This window comes from Hyalella azteca, unplaced genomic scaffold, assembly GCF_000764305.2.
Source record: "Hyalella azteca isolate HAZT.00-mixed unplaced genomic scaffold, Hazt_2.0.2 contig3232, whole genome shotgun sequence".
NCBI classification, from domain to species: domain Eukaryota; kingdom Metazoa; phylum Arthropoda; class Malacostraca; order Amphipoda; family Hyalellidae; genus Hyalella; species Hyalella azteca.
Window position 1 is genome coordinate 1 of NW_025933484.1, and position 16,816 is coordinate 16,816.

The following is a 16,816-nucleotide window of genomic DNA, read 5'->3' on the forward strand; positions in this document are numbered from 1 at the left end:
CGAGGTCTCTTTGCAAAACTTGCATGCATCTTCAACTACGCACTTCGATCTCCTGTTCGATTTTTTCGGTGCATCTTGTTTCATCAATATGGTTGATGGTATTTAAAGTCATTACCTCGGTCTTTGTCCGGCTGATGTGCAACCCATCTCTCTGCGCAAAAATGTTCAGGCGAGTCATCTTTTTTTTTGCATATGTTAAAGGGTATGCGATAGTAAGGCTAAGGCCTCGGCAAAATCTAGATCTTCCAAGTTTGTGAGATGCGTCCAGTTCATGCCTTTAGAATTGTCCTCATTTGTGCGACACATCATCCTATCGAATACGAGGTTGAAGAGCAAGGAGTAGAGAGCATTGCCCAATTACTGTCAGCCTGCTTGCGGTGGGAGTGCGACATAGACATGGGCCCAAATCGACAGTCACATTTTCCCCGTCCTCCGAAAGGGAGACCCAAAGCCCAAGTTTTTTTGGAGCTGCTGGCCTGCGACCCCCACGTGTTCTTGGCGTTTCTGTTGCTGTTGGTGGGGAATGTTGGGAAAAATCCCGGCCTGACTTGGATATGTGGCATATGCAGTGGACAATTCACAAAACGTCAATACTCTTTTCTCTGTAATAGCCTTACCCTACATTGAGTCCACAAGATCTACATAAACACACTACTCCACCAAACAATGTTACACAATCCCCTTTACCCCCCGACAGACTCAGAAAAACACCCTCAGACATCACTTAATGCAGATAATAAATACTAATGGACTCAAAAGCAAAATAGAAGACCTCAAACTAATCACAAAACAACACGACATAGACATCATCACAATTCATGAATCCAAACTTAAGGCAACGACTCGCACGTCCAATAACCCAAAAACACTGCTATTCGTCAAGATAGGGCACACAAGACAGGAGGTGGACTCATCACCTACATTCACAATAACATCGTTTTCACAACAATCACCATTCCACAACACATCAACCAAGAAGCCACTGAAACCCAACTAGACAAAATACACCATCAGAACACACCATCATAACGTATACCAACACATCACTGACTGCTTCACATACCTCCTCAACAAGCCTTACATTTTTATCTCAGGATATACTCGTATCAATGCTCACTACCCATCCTGGTACTGTCTCCCAACTCGGACCATAGAGGCAATCTAATTAACTCACTCATACAAAATTCAAACCACATCATACTCAATGAAAACTCGTTCACGCGCATACCCACTACAATAGGGCAGCAACCTACGTCACCAGACATATCCACAGCCACAGATGGCATCTCAAACAAGCTAACATGGTCAACTATCAAAGCTCTCAGCTCCGATTACATTCCTATCATATTACACTTGTGCACCGAAACCAACTACCGCACAAAAACCTATAACAGGTCTTTCACAAATTACCACAAAGAAGACTGGACAGAATATCCACAAGTAATAGACCAAGCACTCCAAGGCACTCCCTCACCCACCAACATTCACATCGCCTATAAAATACTCATTGGAGTAATCCTACAAGCAGAAAAACATCACATTCCAAAGGAAAAACAAAAACAAAACAGACACCTCTACCCGAAGTCATCAGAGACAAAATACAACAACGAAACAGCATCAGGAAATAAAACAGTCATGATCCATCAATCCAACAACTCAACAGAGACATGCATCATGAAATAAACACACACAAACACAACCTATGAAAGAACACCTCGATCAAAACGATTCTCTGGAAGACAATCTCATCACTCTCAAATAAAATACAACGCCAAGAATCAAACAAAACAATACAATTCATAACCACAACAGCACACACCGATAAATAGAAGGCAACACAATTCAATAAACATTTTATGAACATCAAAACTTACCGAACCTCACACAACAGGAAAACAGATAGAAACATTAAATTACTCAAGGGCAATCCAATAAACATCACAACAGACATGACCATACACACCATAAAAACAGTAAAAACAACAAATCAACTGGTCCAAACCAAGTTAACATACTCCATCTCAAACACGTAGGCCCAATAGCAATTACATATCTCACTCAAGTTTATAATATCGCAATAAAATCCAATACAATACCCCATACATAGAAGTTAGCCAAGATTATACCAATACCTAAACCCGGCAACGACACAAACATAATGATCTCCTATACACACCAATTTCACTTCTCAGCCCATTAACAAAAACACTAGAAAAAATCATCCTTTATACAATCACACCACATCTCCCCAATATTGAACACCAACGTGGCTTCCAGCAACGCCACTTCACTACCACAGCACTCCAACATATCACAGAACACATCACCGCAGGTTTCAGTAAAAAACGCCCTCCACTTAGGACAATAGTCATAGCATTATACATGAGTATATCATGTGATATGGTTAACCTACACACACTCGTCAACAAACTGTCCACAACCACAATAGAACACACTACACTCAAATACATAGCTAATTGCACTAGAGGCAGAAAAGGCTTCACAGATGTCAACAAAACTAATTTAAAACAGAAAGTATTCCAAACTGACACACCAAAAAGCGGAATCCTATCAACCACACTGTTTAACTAACATATACGTTTCTGATATACTCTCACCTTGCCCCAATATTAAAACTATTACATACGCAGATGACATAATAATCTTATCCTCCCGTAAAGACTATAACACTGCTGCACATTTACTTCAACTGTACCTACAAACCGTTCATACATGGACCACGGAAAACCAACTACAACTCAATGCAACAAAAAGCACTGCCACTCTCTTCACACCTGACCCGGTCGAATATAGCACAAAACTCAACCTCACTATCAATTCAATAACACACCCATTTCAAACAGTACGCAACCCAAAAATACTTGAACTTTCTTTTGACCCGAAACTCACTTCCAACACACACATCAGTAATACTCACAACAAAGCCAACGACACCATCAAAAAATCAAATCACTTATAGCCACACAACGGGGAAAACAAAAAGAACTTCTCACAACCACATTCCAAAGAATTACACTTCCAATCCTCAAATACGCAAACGCATCCTGGTCCCTAATCATCAATTTGAATTTGAAATCGCACATGAACAATTTCAACTCCAAAAAGTCCAGGGTTGCACGCTGACACCAACATCCATCACCTTTTGGGAGGTTTGGAGGAATCGTGGCTGACGTAGGAATTGGAGGTTTTACTGAAGCCTATAGTTAAGTAGGTTAATAACTGATTGTAAGGATAATAAAGGATTGAAGAGATATTCAGGGTAGTTGATTCCGGTGAAAGGGGTCAGAGCCTGCCTCAGTTATGAGATGTGAAACGATGGCCAGAACCAATCACGTAAAATCTGCATAAGGGGTGTGGGGTTTTTAGATGATTGGCTTTTGAGATCAAAATTTATGTCGACGAGGCCCAGAAATTAGGGTATTCAGGAGGTTGATGCATGATAGGTTTTACAACTTTATTCGGTCGCTATAGAAGGAGAATGCCAGGGATTACAGACTGGTTAGCAAAATATGGAACCAAGAGAGACAAACCGATAAAATACAGGAAGGAATATTGGAAGTGTTCTTCATGTAACACGAGACCTAGTGGTTAATTCACTAAACAAACACAAGGAAACTTGACAACCGTCCGCTATCGCCCTTCTTGTATTATTATTATTATTCGGTGGGTTGACGGACTGCTACACTTTATACGATTCATTCCGTGAGCTGCTCTTGTTCAAAATTATTGGCCAAAGCGATATGTTGTGCTGATGAACTGCTCGGCAGGTCTGAGGCCAGGCAAGTGAACTGGCAGTGTCTCCACCCAATAGTGTGTGCAGACTGAGGACCTGAACTCCGTGCGATTGTAACTTGCGACGCAGCTGCGATCGTGCTTCGTTGTACTCTTTGCATGCAATGAGGTAGTGGTAGGTTGTTTCGGCGACTTGACACGAGGTGCAGAGTGGTGACGGGGCTTGACGAATCCGGTAGAGGGCTTTATTGAGTGGTGCTGTTCCGAGACGAAGGCGAGCAAAGAGAGTCTCAAATCGGCGAGACTGAAGCGTGCGAAGAGACCATGGTCGGACAGAGAGTTTGGTCATGCCTAAGGCAAATTGACCGCGTGCTGAGGTCCATTTTGATTGCCAAAACCGCAAGACCTCCTGGCGGACCATAGATTTTAGTTCTGTTACGCCAAGAGGAAGTTCAACCGGGATGCTCTCTGATGAGGCTGCCCTCCTGGCGACCTTGTCTGCGGCTTCGTTCCCCGGCACGCCTGTGTGGCTGGGAATCCACTGGAACTTGACTGCTCCCGCTGGTATTCGGGTGAGGAGGTTGTGGATTGAGGCAATGAGGTGCGTGTAGCTAGTTTGAAGTGGTTGAGAAAGCAACTGCAGGGACGACAGGCTGTCGGTGCAGATGACACTTGGCCAGATGCGATTTGCGGAGAGGTAGGTCATTGCTTGAAAGATGCCGTAAAGTTCTGCTGCTACAATCGAGCGCCTTGAGTCCAGTCGCCACCCCTCTACGTGGGGAACCGACGGGATAACCATTCCCGTGCCCACTGTGCGCGGTGGGCCCATTGAGAGTGAGCTCCATTAATACTGACACGTTGTCGCCTCCCTACTAGAAAATCTCTGATCCATTTGAGTACATTACTCTCAATTCCCAAAGACTTCAATTTACGCAACAGCCACTCATGTGGGACTCTGTCAAATGCCTTGGCAAAATCAAGGTACACTGCATCCACTAGCTCCCTTTCGTCCTGCAGGTGGGTCCATTCGTTCAGAGTAGACAAGAGGTTAGTGGTGCAGGATCTCCCGGCAATAATGCCATGTTGATAGTCTGATTGGAGATTATTAGCAGTCAGATGATCTATCAATCGATCCCTCACAACAGATTCCATTACCTTGCAAACGACACTTGTCAAACTGACAGGACGATAGTTGCCCGGGCAGCTTTTGTCACCTTTACTGCGTTTACTTCTTACATTATTTACAGGCCTGGATCTATGGACATGACTTCTTACTTGTCTTCCAGCTCCGCTGACTGACCGTGTGTGGCCGGTGTTGTCTTGTCATATATTGTTCCTATGTTTGTTCCTATATTGTTTTTTCTCGATTCTGCAATAAAGTTACCATTATCAAGAAAGTATAACCACAATCTGCGGCAGCAAACAGTGTTTCCTACATTTGCAGGTTCATTGGCAAACAATTTTCCATCTTTCAAAATTTCGAAGAAACAAATTTTCACATTTTTTCAAACAACCGTGATTAGATATATCAATGGCAAAGCATTTATGGACATTTCCAAATCAACAAAAAAGTGTAATTATATTACTAATTGATTATGTAGGGTGATTTTAAAACAAATTTTCGGGGTTTGTACCGTGCGCTAGATAAGCATATACTATAATTCTTCAATTCTTGATTATGGTGAATGACTCCCAAAAGTTTCTAGTCATGGCAATGACTCCCAAAAGTTTCTAGTCATGGCAATGGAGGAGAACCACAAGAAAGAATTGAGCTTGTTGCGTAGCGAATTACACTCGTTAAGAAACGAGCTTGTGGGAATGAAAGCTCATCTGCACAAAACAGAAAATAGCGATAGCACTGAAGGTAAAGGTGGCAAAGATGTCATCTCTGATCTCGCCAGCGAGAGCACTCGTGAACTACTGGATAGAGAGAGAAGAAGTCTTAACCTTATTTGGTTGAACGTTCCCGAAAGCGATGCTTCGGATGCTGCGTTTATAATTGATTGTTGTGCCAAGGCACTTAACGTCGTTGTGAATATAACGGCATGCAAGAGGCTGCGATCGAAAGACGCTACCACCTGTAGACCGCTGCTGGTAACTGTGCAGGATACAGTCCAGGTCGGAAATGTGCTTAAGGCTGCGAGAAAACTAAGTGAATTCCCAGAGTTTAATTCAGTCTTTGTTAAGGGGACCGACCTAGCTAAAATTTGAAAATGTTGAGTTTTTCTGTTTCTTATCTCATCTTAAAGGTTGTTTTCTTGCGCATCGAACGATATAAGTATCGTCCCTGTGCGTCGAAAAATGACTTTGTGACAGCTCCTCAAAGGTTTCTTATTTTTACATTTTACGTATGTATGTGAAGTTTCATGATGATCGGATAATAACTGTAGAAGTTTCTCCGGAGCTAGGTCGGTCCCCTTAAGAAGGATGCTACCCCTTTAGAGAGAGAAAATTTTCGCAAGAAATGGCAGGAGAGACTCAGGCGGAAAAGCATGGAGACTCAGGTCAACCACTTTCACGATGTCAAGACAACACCGGCCACACACGGTCAGTCAGCGGAGCTGGAAAAGACAACTAAGAAGTCCTGTCCATAAATCCAGGCCTGTAAATAATGTAAGAAGTAAACGCAGTAAAGGCGACAAAAGCTGCCCGGGCAACTATCGTCCTGTCAGTTTGACAAGTGTCGCTTGCAAGGTAATGGAACCTGTAATACAATATACAATACAAAACAATCAAATACAATACAATACATTACGATACAATACAATACAATACATCACAATAGAATGCAATACAATACAATATACACCAGGCTGATGCAAGACTTTTACCTCTACAAAGACTTGCTGCGCGACAGGCCGAGCTTCGCTATTCTCTGTAGCGATAGCTTGTTTGAAAAAATGTGAAAATTAGTTTTCTTCTAAATTTTGAAAGATGGAAAAATTGTTTGCCAATGAACCTGCAAATTCAGGAAACACTGTTTGCTGCCGCAGATTGTGGTTACTTTCTTGATAATGGAAACATTATTGCAGAATCGAGAAAAAACAATATAGGAACAAACATAGGAACAAACATAGGAACAATATATAGTTCCTATGTGAAATGAGGCGCTTGCGTTCTGAATACGTGGGCGATACTAAGTTAAATAATGTCGGTACGTTTATCGAGAGACTGGCTGTAGCACAAAGTACCGTATATACGATTCTTCTTATTGAACTACATAATGGAACAACACTTGTCCGGTTTCATCTTAGCCTTCGGTACTGCATGTATGGCTGCATACTTGCTATTAGGATTGTATTATAAATGTGAATTTCCCATATTGTTGTTATCCCTGCCATATTGAAAACCGTCTTGAACTCATCAACAATCGAATTTAAGTGCGAGTAGCAGTCTCAGACATCTCGGTGAATTTCTTACTTACTTACTGCCTGTTTTGCCGTTCGGCACGTAGGGCAGCAACAAAGATACTCCACTCCCGTTTATCTCGGTCTAGACTCTTTATGAGGCACAGGCTGTGATTCCCCTGTTCCGCCTCAACTGTTCGGCGCCAGGTGTTATTGGGCCTGCCTCGTATGCGTTTTCCCTCTGGGGTCCAGTTTAGAGGAGTTTTCGTGATGGTGTTGCATCCGCTTCTTGTAACGTGACCGATCCAGTTCTACCGGTTTCTCATCAGAATGGTGGCCACACTCTCTTGCTTGCACTCACACCTCGTTAAATATTATCTTTTGCCAAAAGATACCTAGGATCCTCCGCAAGCTTCTGGGGCCGGATTAACAAAACATCGCTAAGTACACGTAGCGACTTACGTGTGGCGTAAGTGCTGATATGAAGACGTAACTCTAGCGGTGGTATTATCAAAACATTTACGCGGGAAGCCTTGTACAAGAAGCTGCGCTTAGCTCTACGCCTGCTCGGAGGTGTCGTAAGTGGAGTTACGTACACGTTTTGAGTGTGCCGAAGCAATACAAAGCTATTGATTTACTTGCAACACGGTGAATTGTGGTAGAATTTTGTCAATAATTCAACATAGGCATAATAGGTGACCGTGCTAACCGGAGTTTTGGAAAAAATCAATTGAGTTACTGCCAGCTAATTTCTTTTCCTTTTGTGCTATAATTTAAAAGCAAATGTTGACATTCATATCTAAGAGTTTCCTGATCATTCACTAATACAATATCTTCATGACTTTTTGATTCGAAATTAAGTGGAGGTTGACAAGCCAACCATTTTTCTAGCTACGTACACAAATCCCTTTCTTTCTCCGCTGATTGTCGCATCTTCAACTCACAAAATGTTCTAAATTCTATGTAGCTCCTTAAAAAAGTCCTCTAATTTTGAATGTGAACAATGTAATTTTTTGCCTTGATTGCGAAAAATTGCAATCAAGGCTTTCAACGTCTCACTCATTTCTCCATATGCTCCCTACTCAATTACCGCAGATGTCGCTGACACGATACAACCTCCTTTCATCCACGCGCACGGCGCACGGAGACGGCAGGAACTAGGAATAACAAATTCAGAGCCTCTGGTTGGTCAGTTAGCCAGATGGTTTTGATAATAGCTTTCCTAATGAGTCTTGCGTACGAAAGTTTTGATAATGCCGAAATTAGGGTGTACTTACGTAACACGTATCTTCTTGTACGTACGTATAAAAAGATACGAAGTTTTGATAATCCGGAACCTGTGGTATGGAAGACTGACAGCCTACTGAGTTCGATGTTATTCATTCGCCAGCATTCCGCATCGTACAGAAGGGTCGATAGTACAAGACTTGTACAGTCTCAGTTTAGTAAGGATGCTGTACTGGGTTGACTTCCAGATGTTACCTAAGCTACAGAAGGTGCCTCCGGCTTTGCTCAGTCTGCTCGATATGTTCCGGGCCACTCCTCCCTCTCGTTCCACCATGCTGCCCAGGTCGGTGAATCTCTCATCCATCGGAAAGTCTTCTCCTGGCACGCAGATCGTTGTTTGGTTAGTATAGTAGTATAGTATAGTATCTTCGGCATTAAATAAATAGGCCTGGATAGGCCTGTCGCCGATTCTTGTACTTTTCTTGACTAGACTGGCCTTTTGATCAGATCTTTTCAACGGACGGTAGATATAAAATAGCTTCTAGATATAGATGTCTGCTCGTTGAAAGGCCCGTGGGGTGAAGTGTCGCGCCTATTCTTGTAGTATCTACTGCGCCTTTCCTCCGGCACCACCAAGAGGCTGGGCGCTGGTCACTGGACAGTGTCGCAGAGGTTACTCCAAAATAGCTGTGTTTCCTAACGCCGAGCCCATTAGATTAGATCAGCTTTTTGGATAACATGCGGATAATCTGAGGAGGTTATTAACAGCGGAAAATAGTAAAGATTAATTTGAGAAGTTCTTCGGAATGATATTCAAATCAGAGGCTATGAAAGTTAAATGTTTCGTTAAATATAATAAATTCTTAAAGAGCTGTCTTCAATATCAGCTAACAAATTAGAAGAGTAGAAGCTTGTAATTTTTGAGTAGAGGGATATGTTATTATGTATATATGATAGTTTCCCACATATTTTTTTATTTATTAAGTCAATCTTACTTGATTCAAATATTATGTCAACAACAAAAATGACTGGACTGAAGCTAGTTTGGGTAACGCTGGCCTTGGAAGCGGTCACGGCGCAGAAGAGGTTAGGTTTACAAGGTTCTATTGTTTAAAAAATCAAGCCGTTGATAAGAAAGAATTGTACAAAAATGCTGTTATAAGATTTGTTATCACACATTTACTTTTAAACGCGGCTGGCCCTCAAAACATTGTAATTCGTAATTAAGTGTCGAATCGTTTCGTAAATCACTATTTCTTCTCGGGATCACACTCTTAAGGGGATCGGCTACCCTAAAATTTGAAAATTTTGAGTTTTTCTGTTTCTTATCTCATCTTAAAGGTTGTTTTCTTGCGCATCGAACGGTATAAGTATCGTCCCTGTACGTCGAAAAATGACTTTGTGACAGCTCCTCAAAGGGAGGCGGGTTTTAGGTCCCTCAACAAAACTCTACGAGGATAAATGACGCGCTGGTCACTCCACAAAGGAAGGCCTGGCATTAAGCAGCCAATCATGGCACTAAAGTGGGCATAGTCTTGTTTGAAAGAGCACTTTCTTACGCATCGATTGGTGGAACACCTGTCTCTTATACACATCTAGATGTGTATAAGAGACAGGNAAAGTACCCCTTTTTAGCCGTTTTCTATGAATTTCACGTTTTCTATCAATTTTTTCGAAAAATTCGTATGAGCAAAATGTTTTTCTTTTTACATTTTACGTATGTATGTGAAGTTTCATGACAATCGGATAATAACTGTAGAAGTTTTCCGTAGGGGTAGCCGATCCCCTTAAGTCGTCAATTCAAATGCAAACTGCAATTGCATTAAAACTCATATCAAAGAACGCATTCCATATAATGAAAATGAGTCTGCCCATCAATCCACGCTTAAGCTTCACCATTTTTCATGCCCAGGAATCAAAATATTAGCCTTTATATGAAAGTTTTGGCTCGGGCGATGAAATTCATGATCTTTCCGCAAAAGTCGGGAGAAGCGACATAAATTTATTTAACTTAAAGTATCACAAGAAAATAGAATCAAATATGAGCTAGACAATTTTTCTTTGCATTTGATTCAAAATATTAAAAAAATCAAAAAAATCAAAAAACCAATATCATGCAAAATTTTGAGAATCCATACGACTAAATTTATCTTATAATTCTCCATAATTTCTCGCGTGGCTCCAGAAATTCAAATTTCTGCATTTTTTATTTATGCACACAAATGGGTTAACATACCAAATTTCGACCAGTTATGTCACTGTCGTGGCTTCAAGTCTGGCACCACTCTCTCATTTAACATTTCTAGTCCTACCATATCCTAGTCCTGCCATTTCCTAATCCTACAGTGTCGTCCCAGTCCTACCATGTCCTTGTCTTACCATGTCCTTGTCTTACCATGTCCTTGTCTTACCATGTCCTTGTCTTACCATGTCCTAGTCCTACCATGTCCTAGTCCTACCATGTCCTAGTCCTACCATGTCCTAGTCCTACCATGTCCTTGTCTTACCATGTCCTTGTCTTACCATGTCCTAGTCCTACCATGTCCTAGTCCTACCATGTCCTAGTCCTACCTTGTCCTAGTCCTACCATGTCCTAGTCCTACCATCTCCTAGTCCTAGCTCCCCGACTGCTTCTATAATACTCTCTGTATAAAACCCGACTATAATACTCTATAATACTCCCTGTATACTCCCCGAGAACACACAGTATACTCCCCGAGTAACTCACATTACTCACCGAGAAATTTGCTGAGCCAACTAAATTTGTTAGATTTGCGAACACTGTGTTTCTGAATTGACTCGTGAATAATGATGGAGAAAAATAAAAAATAATTAATAAATTAATGACTTGTCACTCTTTGGACATAAATATTCACTTCTGTTCGTGTTTTAAGGTCGCAATCGCCAAATGTGCTAAGTTTGGCGCAGGCTATCGAAAGGAGCGATACTGAATCGCTGCAGCAAATCCTGAATGAGGGCGCCTTTCATGACGTCGAGATCAGAGAGCAGCTGTTGCTGCACAAGGCGGTGCTGAAGGAAGGCAAAGGGTCAATTGAACTACTGAAACTTCTGCTGCCTCATGCTACACAGCAAACTCTGTTTGCTAAGAACGAAATAAAGAAAACTGTCCTCCACGTGGCTGTAGAAAACGCAAACGCACTTGACGAAATCTCGAAATTAATCATTGAGAAAAACGATGCTCTACTCTCTGAAGCTGATGCGGATGGAAATACGCCTCTGCATTACATGGTAAAACATGATCGAACACAGCTGTGCTTGATGGTTCAGGATTACCTGACGCCTAAGGTCATAAACCAAAAGAACCAGGAATCGCTCACTGCCATTCACGAGGCAGCGATCGAAGCAAGCCCCTATATCATGAAGATTTTATTGGAGCGTGGAGGAAACCCGATGGAGTTGACCGAAGAGAAGTATACCCCACTTCACTTGGCCGCTCACCACAAGTCGGAGCAATGCGTCGCACATCTTTTAAAAGCCGTGCAAAAAATGAACAATTCCCAAGCAGGAAATAGCGATTCAACGCTCGAATTCAAGAACATGTGCACCAGCACGGGACGCACGGCTATGATGCTTGCTGCCGAATTGGGATACTTGGGCATTTGTAAGAAACTTGCGGGCACTGACGTGAACTTGAGATGTTCGGACGGTAAGACTGCCCTGCACTACGCGGCGTCCACGGGCATCGAACGAGTTATCTCCTATTTTGTTGAGGAGCTCGGAGCAGATTGTTCAATAAATGACAATGAAGGTTTTCTACCGTTAGTGTCATCAGCTGCTCACGATACAGAAGGTTTCGCATACATGCTGGAAAAAACTCCAGAAGATCTCCTGAATGAGGAAGTCATTAAAGAACTCATTGATCAGGCTGCTAGGAAATCGTTGAAAAACCTTGAAATAATGGCTAAAAAATCAGAATTTCAGAAACATTTGGAAGCATATCGTGATAAATCTAAAAATAGCTTACTTCATATCACTATTGTTAATGGAAGTTTTTCATCAGCGAAAGCTTTAATTGAAAACACCAAAGTGAGCAGAACGGAAACAAACAAAGATGGCAACACCCCACTGCACTTATTCGTAAAGAAATGTGCGACAAAATCAGTGCCCCAAGAAGAAGAGAGACGAATAGTTCGGAACGAATTGCTGCGAAGCGCCAAAGAGATCGTAAACTTACCCAACAAGAAGGGGGAAACCCCTTTGTTCTTGGCGTCAAAGTTCGGAATTCGGGATATTCTCTGCTCTATTTTGCAGAATAAACCTGATGTCCTGAAATGCACAACACAAAATCCCAGCAGTGCCGTGCACATTGCTGCGCAGAATGGGCACGATGCATGCTTGCGGTTGCTTCTCCGCAATCTGGGGCCAAATGGTTTTAGCAAACTTAGAAAAATGGAACGTCACCCACTGCATTTGTCTTCCAGGAATGGCCATTTGGAATGTTCGAAGCTCTTCCTGACAAATTCTTTGGTGAGTCACGCACTGATTTCATCAATTATTTTCACGATGGTTATATAACTCCTATATTTTATGAACTGTTGATCATTCACTAAGACTATCGTGACGTTTCAATAGCATGAAATAAATTCTCCTTTTATTTCAAGATATTTCCTTCATTAAATGATACTTCCTTGATAGGAACTCGAGCGCCTTGAAATACGAGCTGCCATCAAGCGTCTTGAAAATGTTGCGGCTTAGGATCGTCGGTATTAGAAGAAATTGAAAGGCACATTTCTAAAGATGGAATAAAGGTTTTGCTGATCACTCGCCCTGATCTTATTTAGGAATATAATATAAAATACATATTCAATTTTTGCCACTTCTCACCGCAGGGAGACGAAAATTACCTGGAAAATTTGAGATGCAAGTTCAAGGTTAAAACTGGTCAAGTTTATTATCCTGTAGACGAAGCATTTTACGGCAAACACGGTGAGCTCTTCAAATTCCTGCTTTCCCAAATGGAAGTCGATAAAGAGGACGATTTGTGCGTCCGACTACACAGATACTTCAAGCAGTGCCTGAATGAAGCAGAAATGTAAGTACATGTTGAACATTGTATTTCTCAGTGAAAAAGATTGTTAAAAATCATTATAATGCGCCTGTCGACAGTAAACTTCGTCGAGTGTGATCGAGATTTTGCATGGAATTTTGTGTCTTAAAACTTGTTTTGAATTAAGTATTTTTGCATTGATAATTTAGCCTTTTTAGAGGCAATATCAGGAATTCATTTAATAATAGCATTACTTGAAATAATATGATATAAACTCGGTAACATGTTTCTATGACGCCAATAGTTCGAATTGTTCCCTCTTGTCTCGTGCATTTATTGCGGTTGAACAAAATGATTTACGAAACTTGATGATGGAAAAAGCGAAAAAGTTTGTTGCCATTACGAACAACAAACTATAGATGCTTGCGCATCTTCCTTCAAAATTCTGTCCTTCATTTGGCGATTGAGACTTTAATATTTCATGGGAATCTCTATAATTTATAATTTACCCAATGCAATTTAATTTTGAAGGCCTGGCGATAATCAGGCCGCCAAGGATTCAGCCTTGAAAAATAACTCGGCCAAAGGTTCAGCCTCGACGATGCCGACCGCCAAAGATTCAGCCAAGAAGAAGCAGACAGTCAAAGATTCAGCTTTGACGATGCCGGCCGCCAAGGATTTAGCTTTGAAGAATAAGGCTGCCAAGAATTCTGCCTTAGAGAGACAGGTTGCCAAAATTTCCTCTTTCAAAATAGCTGTTCTTGAAGCAGTGATTGAGAGTCCGTGGTGCCCCGTGGCTTTTGACGTACAATTCTGTAATAATATTCACCAGCATGTATCCAGCAGCAGCCAGGAAGATGTTTCTGAAGAAGAAGTAAAACCATGCGACTCCTTTGCAATGCTCATCACACAACACCCGGACTTGGCCTGCCGAGCAATGGACAAACATATTTCTCCTCTAGACGGCAACAATGAACTTCACGACTACACTCCTTTTGAGTGCTCATATTACAGGATAGAAGGTGAGAGGAGGCTGGATAAAAAGAATATAATCTGTTTCAATTCTGACGCCTAAATTATTCAGGTTTTATAAGAATTAACTTGATATTTTGAAACGCGCTAGTTATTTAATTGCTCACAAGCCCTCATTTTACGTTTAAAAAACAATCTTTTGAGGGTAGTTGAACTCGAGACGGCCTTGACGAAATCTCTGTTCTAGTATATGTGTCGTGCCGAAATCGCGGAATCGCCGATTCTATGGAATCGGCAGCCAGTTGGAATCTGTAGAATATGCATTACTATACTATAGGAATCTGGGGTTAGGTCAGTGAGCCAAGTTATTGTTTTTAATATTTAAATATAAAGGTACTTGACCGTACTTGACCTAACCTTTTCTAACTCTAACGTCCGATTTTCTGAATCAGCAAGAAAATGCTGATTCTGCAGTTCGGCAACTGGCTGCCGATTCCATATAATCGACAATTCCGCGATTTAGCCAGGACATATGCATGCAATTAAACTATAAAAAATTCTAAGACCGTCATAAGTTGGCTAGTGAGAAAATGCAGAAATTCTCCAGAATGACCAAAATATAGACATTTTTATACAGGCTTTCATTCGTGTTTTATTTCATTTACAGATAATCGAGTTCTGTCTCCATTCACGGAGATGAAGGTCTACCTGGAAAATGAAGGTCTACCTGACAGTTCTAGATGTCAGATGTCATGCTCTGCTGCGCCTAACAAACAGAACCATCTAGAAAATGATGCAAAAGAATTCAGCAATGTGCGCTGGTCCAGAGATCATCCTCTCCTGAAGGCTGTTGGGAATCGTCAGGAAGATGGCGGCCGAGTGCTGTGTCATAGACTAACCAGGTGCGGTGGTTTGTGATCACCTCTTTTCAATGCATTTTATTTGCATGATGAGCTTTGAGGAGAATGGATTATTGGAAATAAGTGATATTATAATTATAAAAATAGGCAGCAAATTGAGCTTAGAGAGGCTGATACTTCTACTCTGCCCGAATAATACTTTTCTAATTTGGCCTTGCTGTATTTCGATCCACAAATGTTGCTTCTTGTCTTATTACGCGTGATCTCATCACCAGGCACAGAAGGTGAGTGGAAGTTCAGTAAACTCTGTAATTTTCCATGCAAATAACTGAGCAGTTTTAACACGTTGACTACGATTGCTTCATCTTGTACTATTATTTCATTTTTTTTGTACTGTTTTTAAACAGGGTTGCCAGACGGTAATTTTTTCCGGCAAATTCCGTGATTTAGTTTTTCTCAATTGCGTTGGCCGGCTAAAATTTATGATAAGGGTACTTCCTAATTGAATTTTAAAAACGGCAAAAAGAAAATAAATGGAATTTTTATAGCGGAACCTACAAATAAACTAGTATATATTGAGTTATCGGCCTTTTTTGTTCTCGGATTTGGCCGATTTACATTGTTATAATTAAATTAATATAATTAATAACCAACGTATTGCGCTGGTATTGGCAGTTATACTTTCTATGACTCTTTTCATTGTTATAATTAATTTAATATAATTAATAACCAACGTATTGGTATTGGTAGTTATACTTTCTATGATTCATGACGCTGTGATAATTGATAACTTTCTATGATTCATGACGCTGTGATAATTAAATTTATATAATTATTAACCAAGGCATTGTATTGATATTGGCAGTTATACTTTCTATGAATTTAGTCACTGTGATAATAATTCAATAATGAAAAATAATTTTACAATGAATATATGAATACATTAAAATAAACGTAAAAACAGAGCCATATTTATTAACTAAGAATATAACTGACAATATAATTGACTATATAACTGAGAATAAAACTGAGAATATAACTGTGAATATAACTGAGAATATAACTGAAAATATAACTGAGAATATAACTGAAAACTTAACTGAGAATATAACTGACAATATAACTGAGAATATAACTGAGAACATAACCGAAAATATACCTGACAATATAACTGAGAATAAAACTGAGAATATAACTGAGAATATAACTGTGAATCTAACTGAGAATATAACTGACAATATAACTTAGAGTATAACTGAGAATATAACTGTCAGTATACCTGAGATTATAACTGAGAATATAACTGAGAATATAACTGAAAACTTAACTGAGAATATAACTGAGAGTATAACTGAGAATATAACAGAATATAACTGAGAATATAACTGAGAATATAACTGAGAATATAACTGAGAATATAACTGAGAATATAACTGAGAATATAACTGAGAATATAACCTGTCTCTTATACACATCTAGATGTGTATAAGAGACAGGTTCTGATGGAACCTTCGTAGTTAGTATAGTCCGAGTAGATTGCTCTGACTACACAGTTCTGATGGAACCTTCGCAGTGAGTACGAGTAGACTGCTCTGACTGCACAGTTCTGATGGAACCTTCGTAGTTAGTACGAGTAGATTGCTCTGACT

At 40.5% G+C, this 16,816-nt stretch overlaps 1 protein-coding gene across 1 annotated transcript; it reads left to right on the plus strand.

The window, feature by feature from the left end:
- Nucleotides 1–4,214: 4,214 nt before the first annotated feature.
- On the plus strand, nt 4,215–15,225 carry LOC108665390 (serine/threonine-protein phosphatase 6 regulatory ankyrin repeat subunit B). The gene is made up of 6 exons (XM_018152141.1): nt 4,215–4,325; nt 8,576–8,727; nt 11,222–12,815; nt 13,178–13,380; nt 13,867–14,357; nt 14,975–15,225. Exons 1-6 carry the CDS (start codon nt 4,215–4,217, stop codon nt 15,223–15,225), a joined length of 2,802 nt encoding a protein of 933 aa, XP_018007630.1.
- The last annotated feature ends 1,591 nt before the right edge of the window (nt 15,226–16,816 follow it).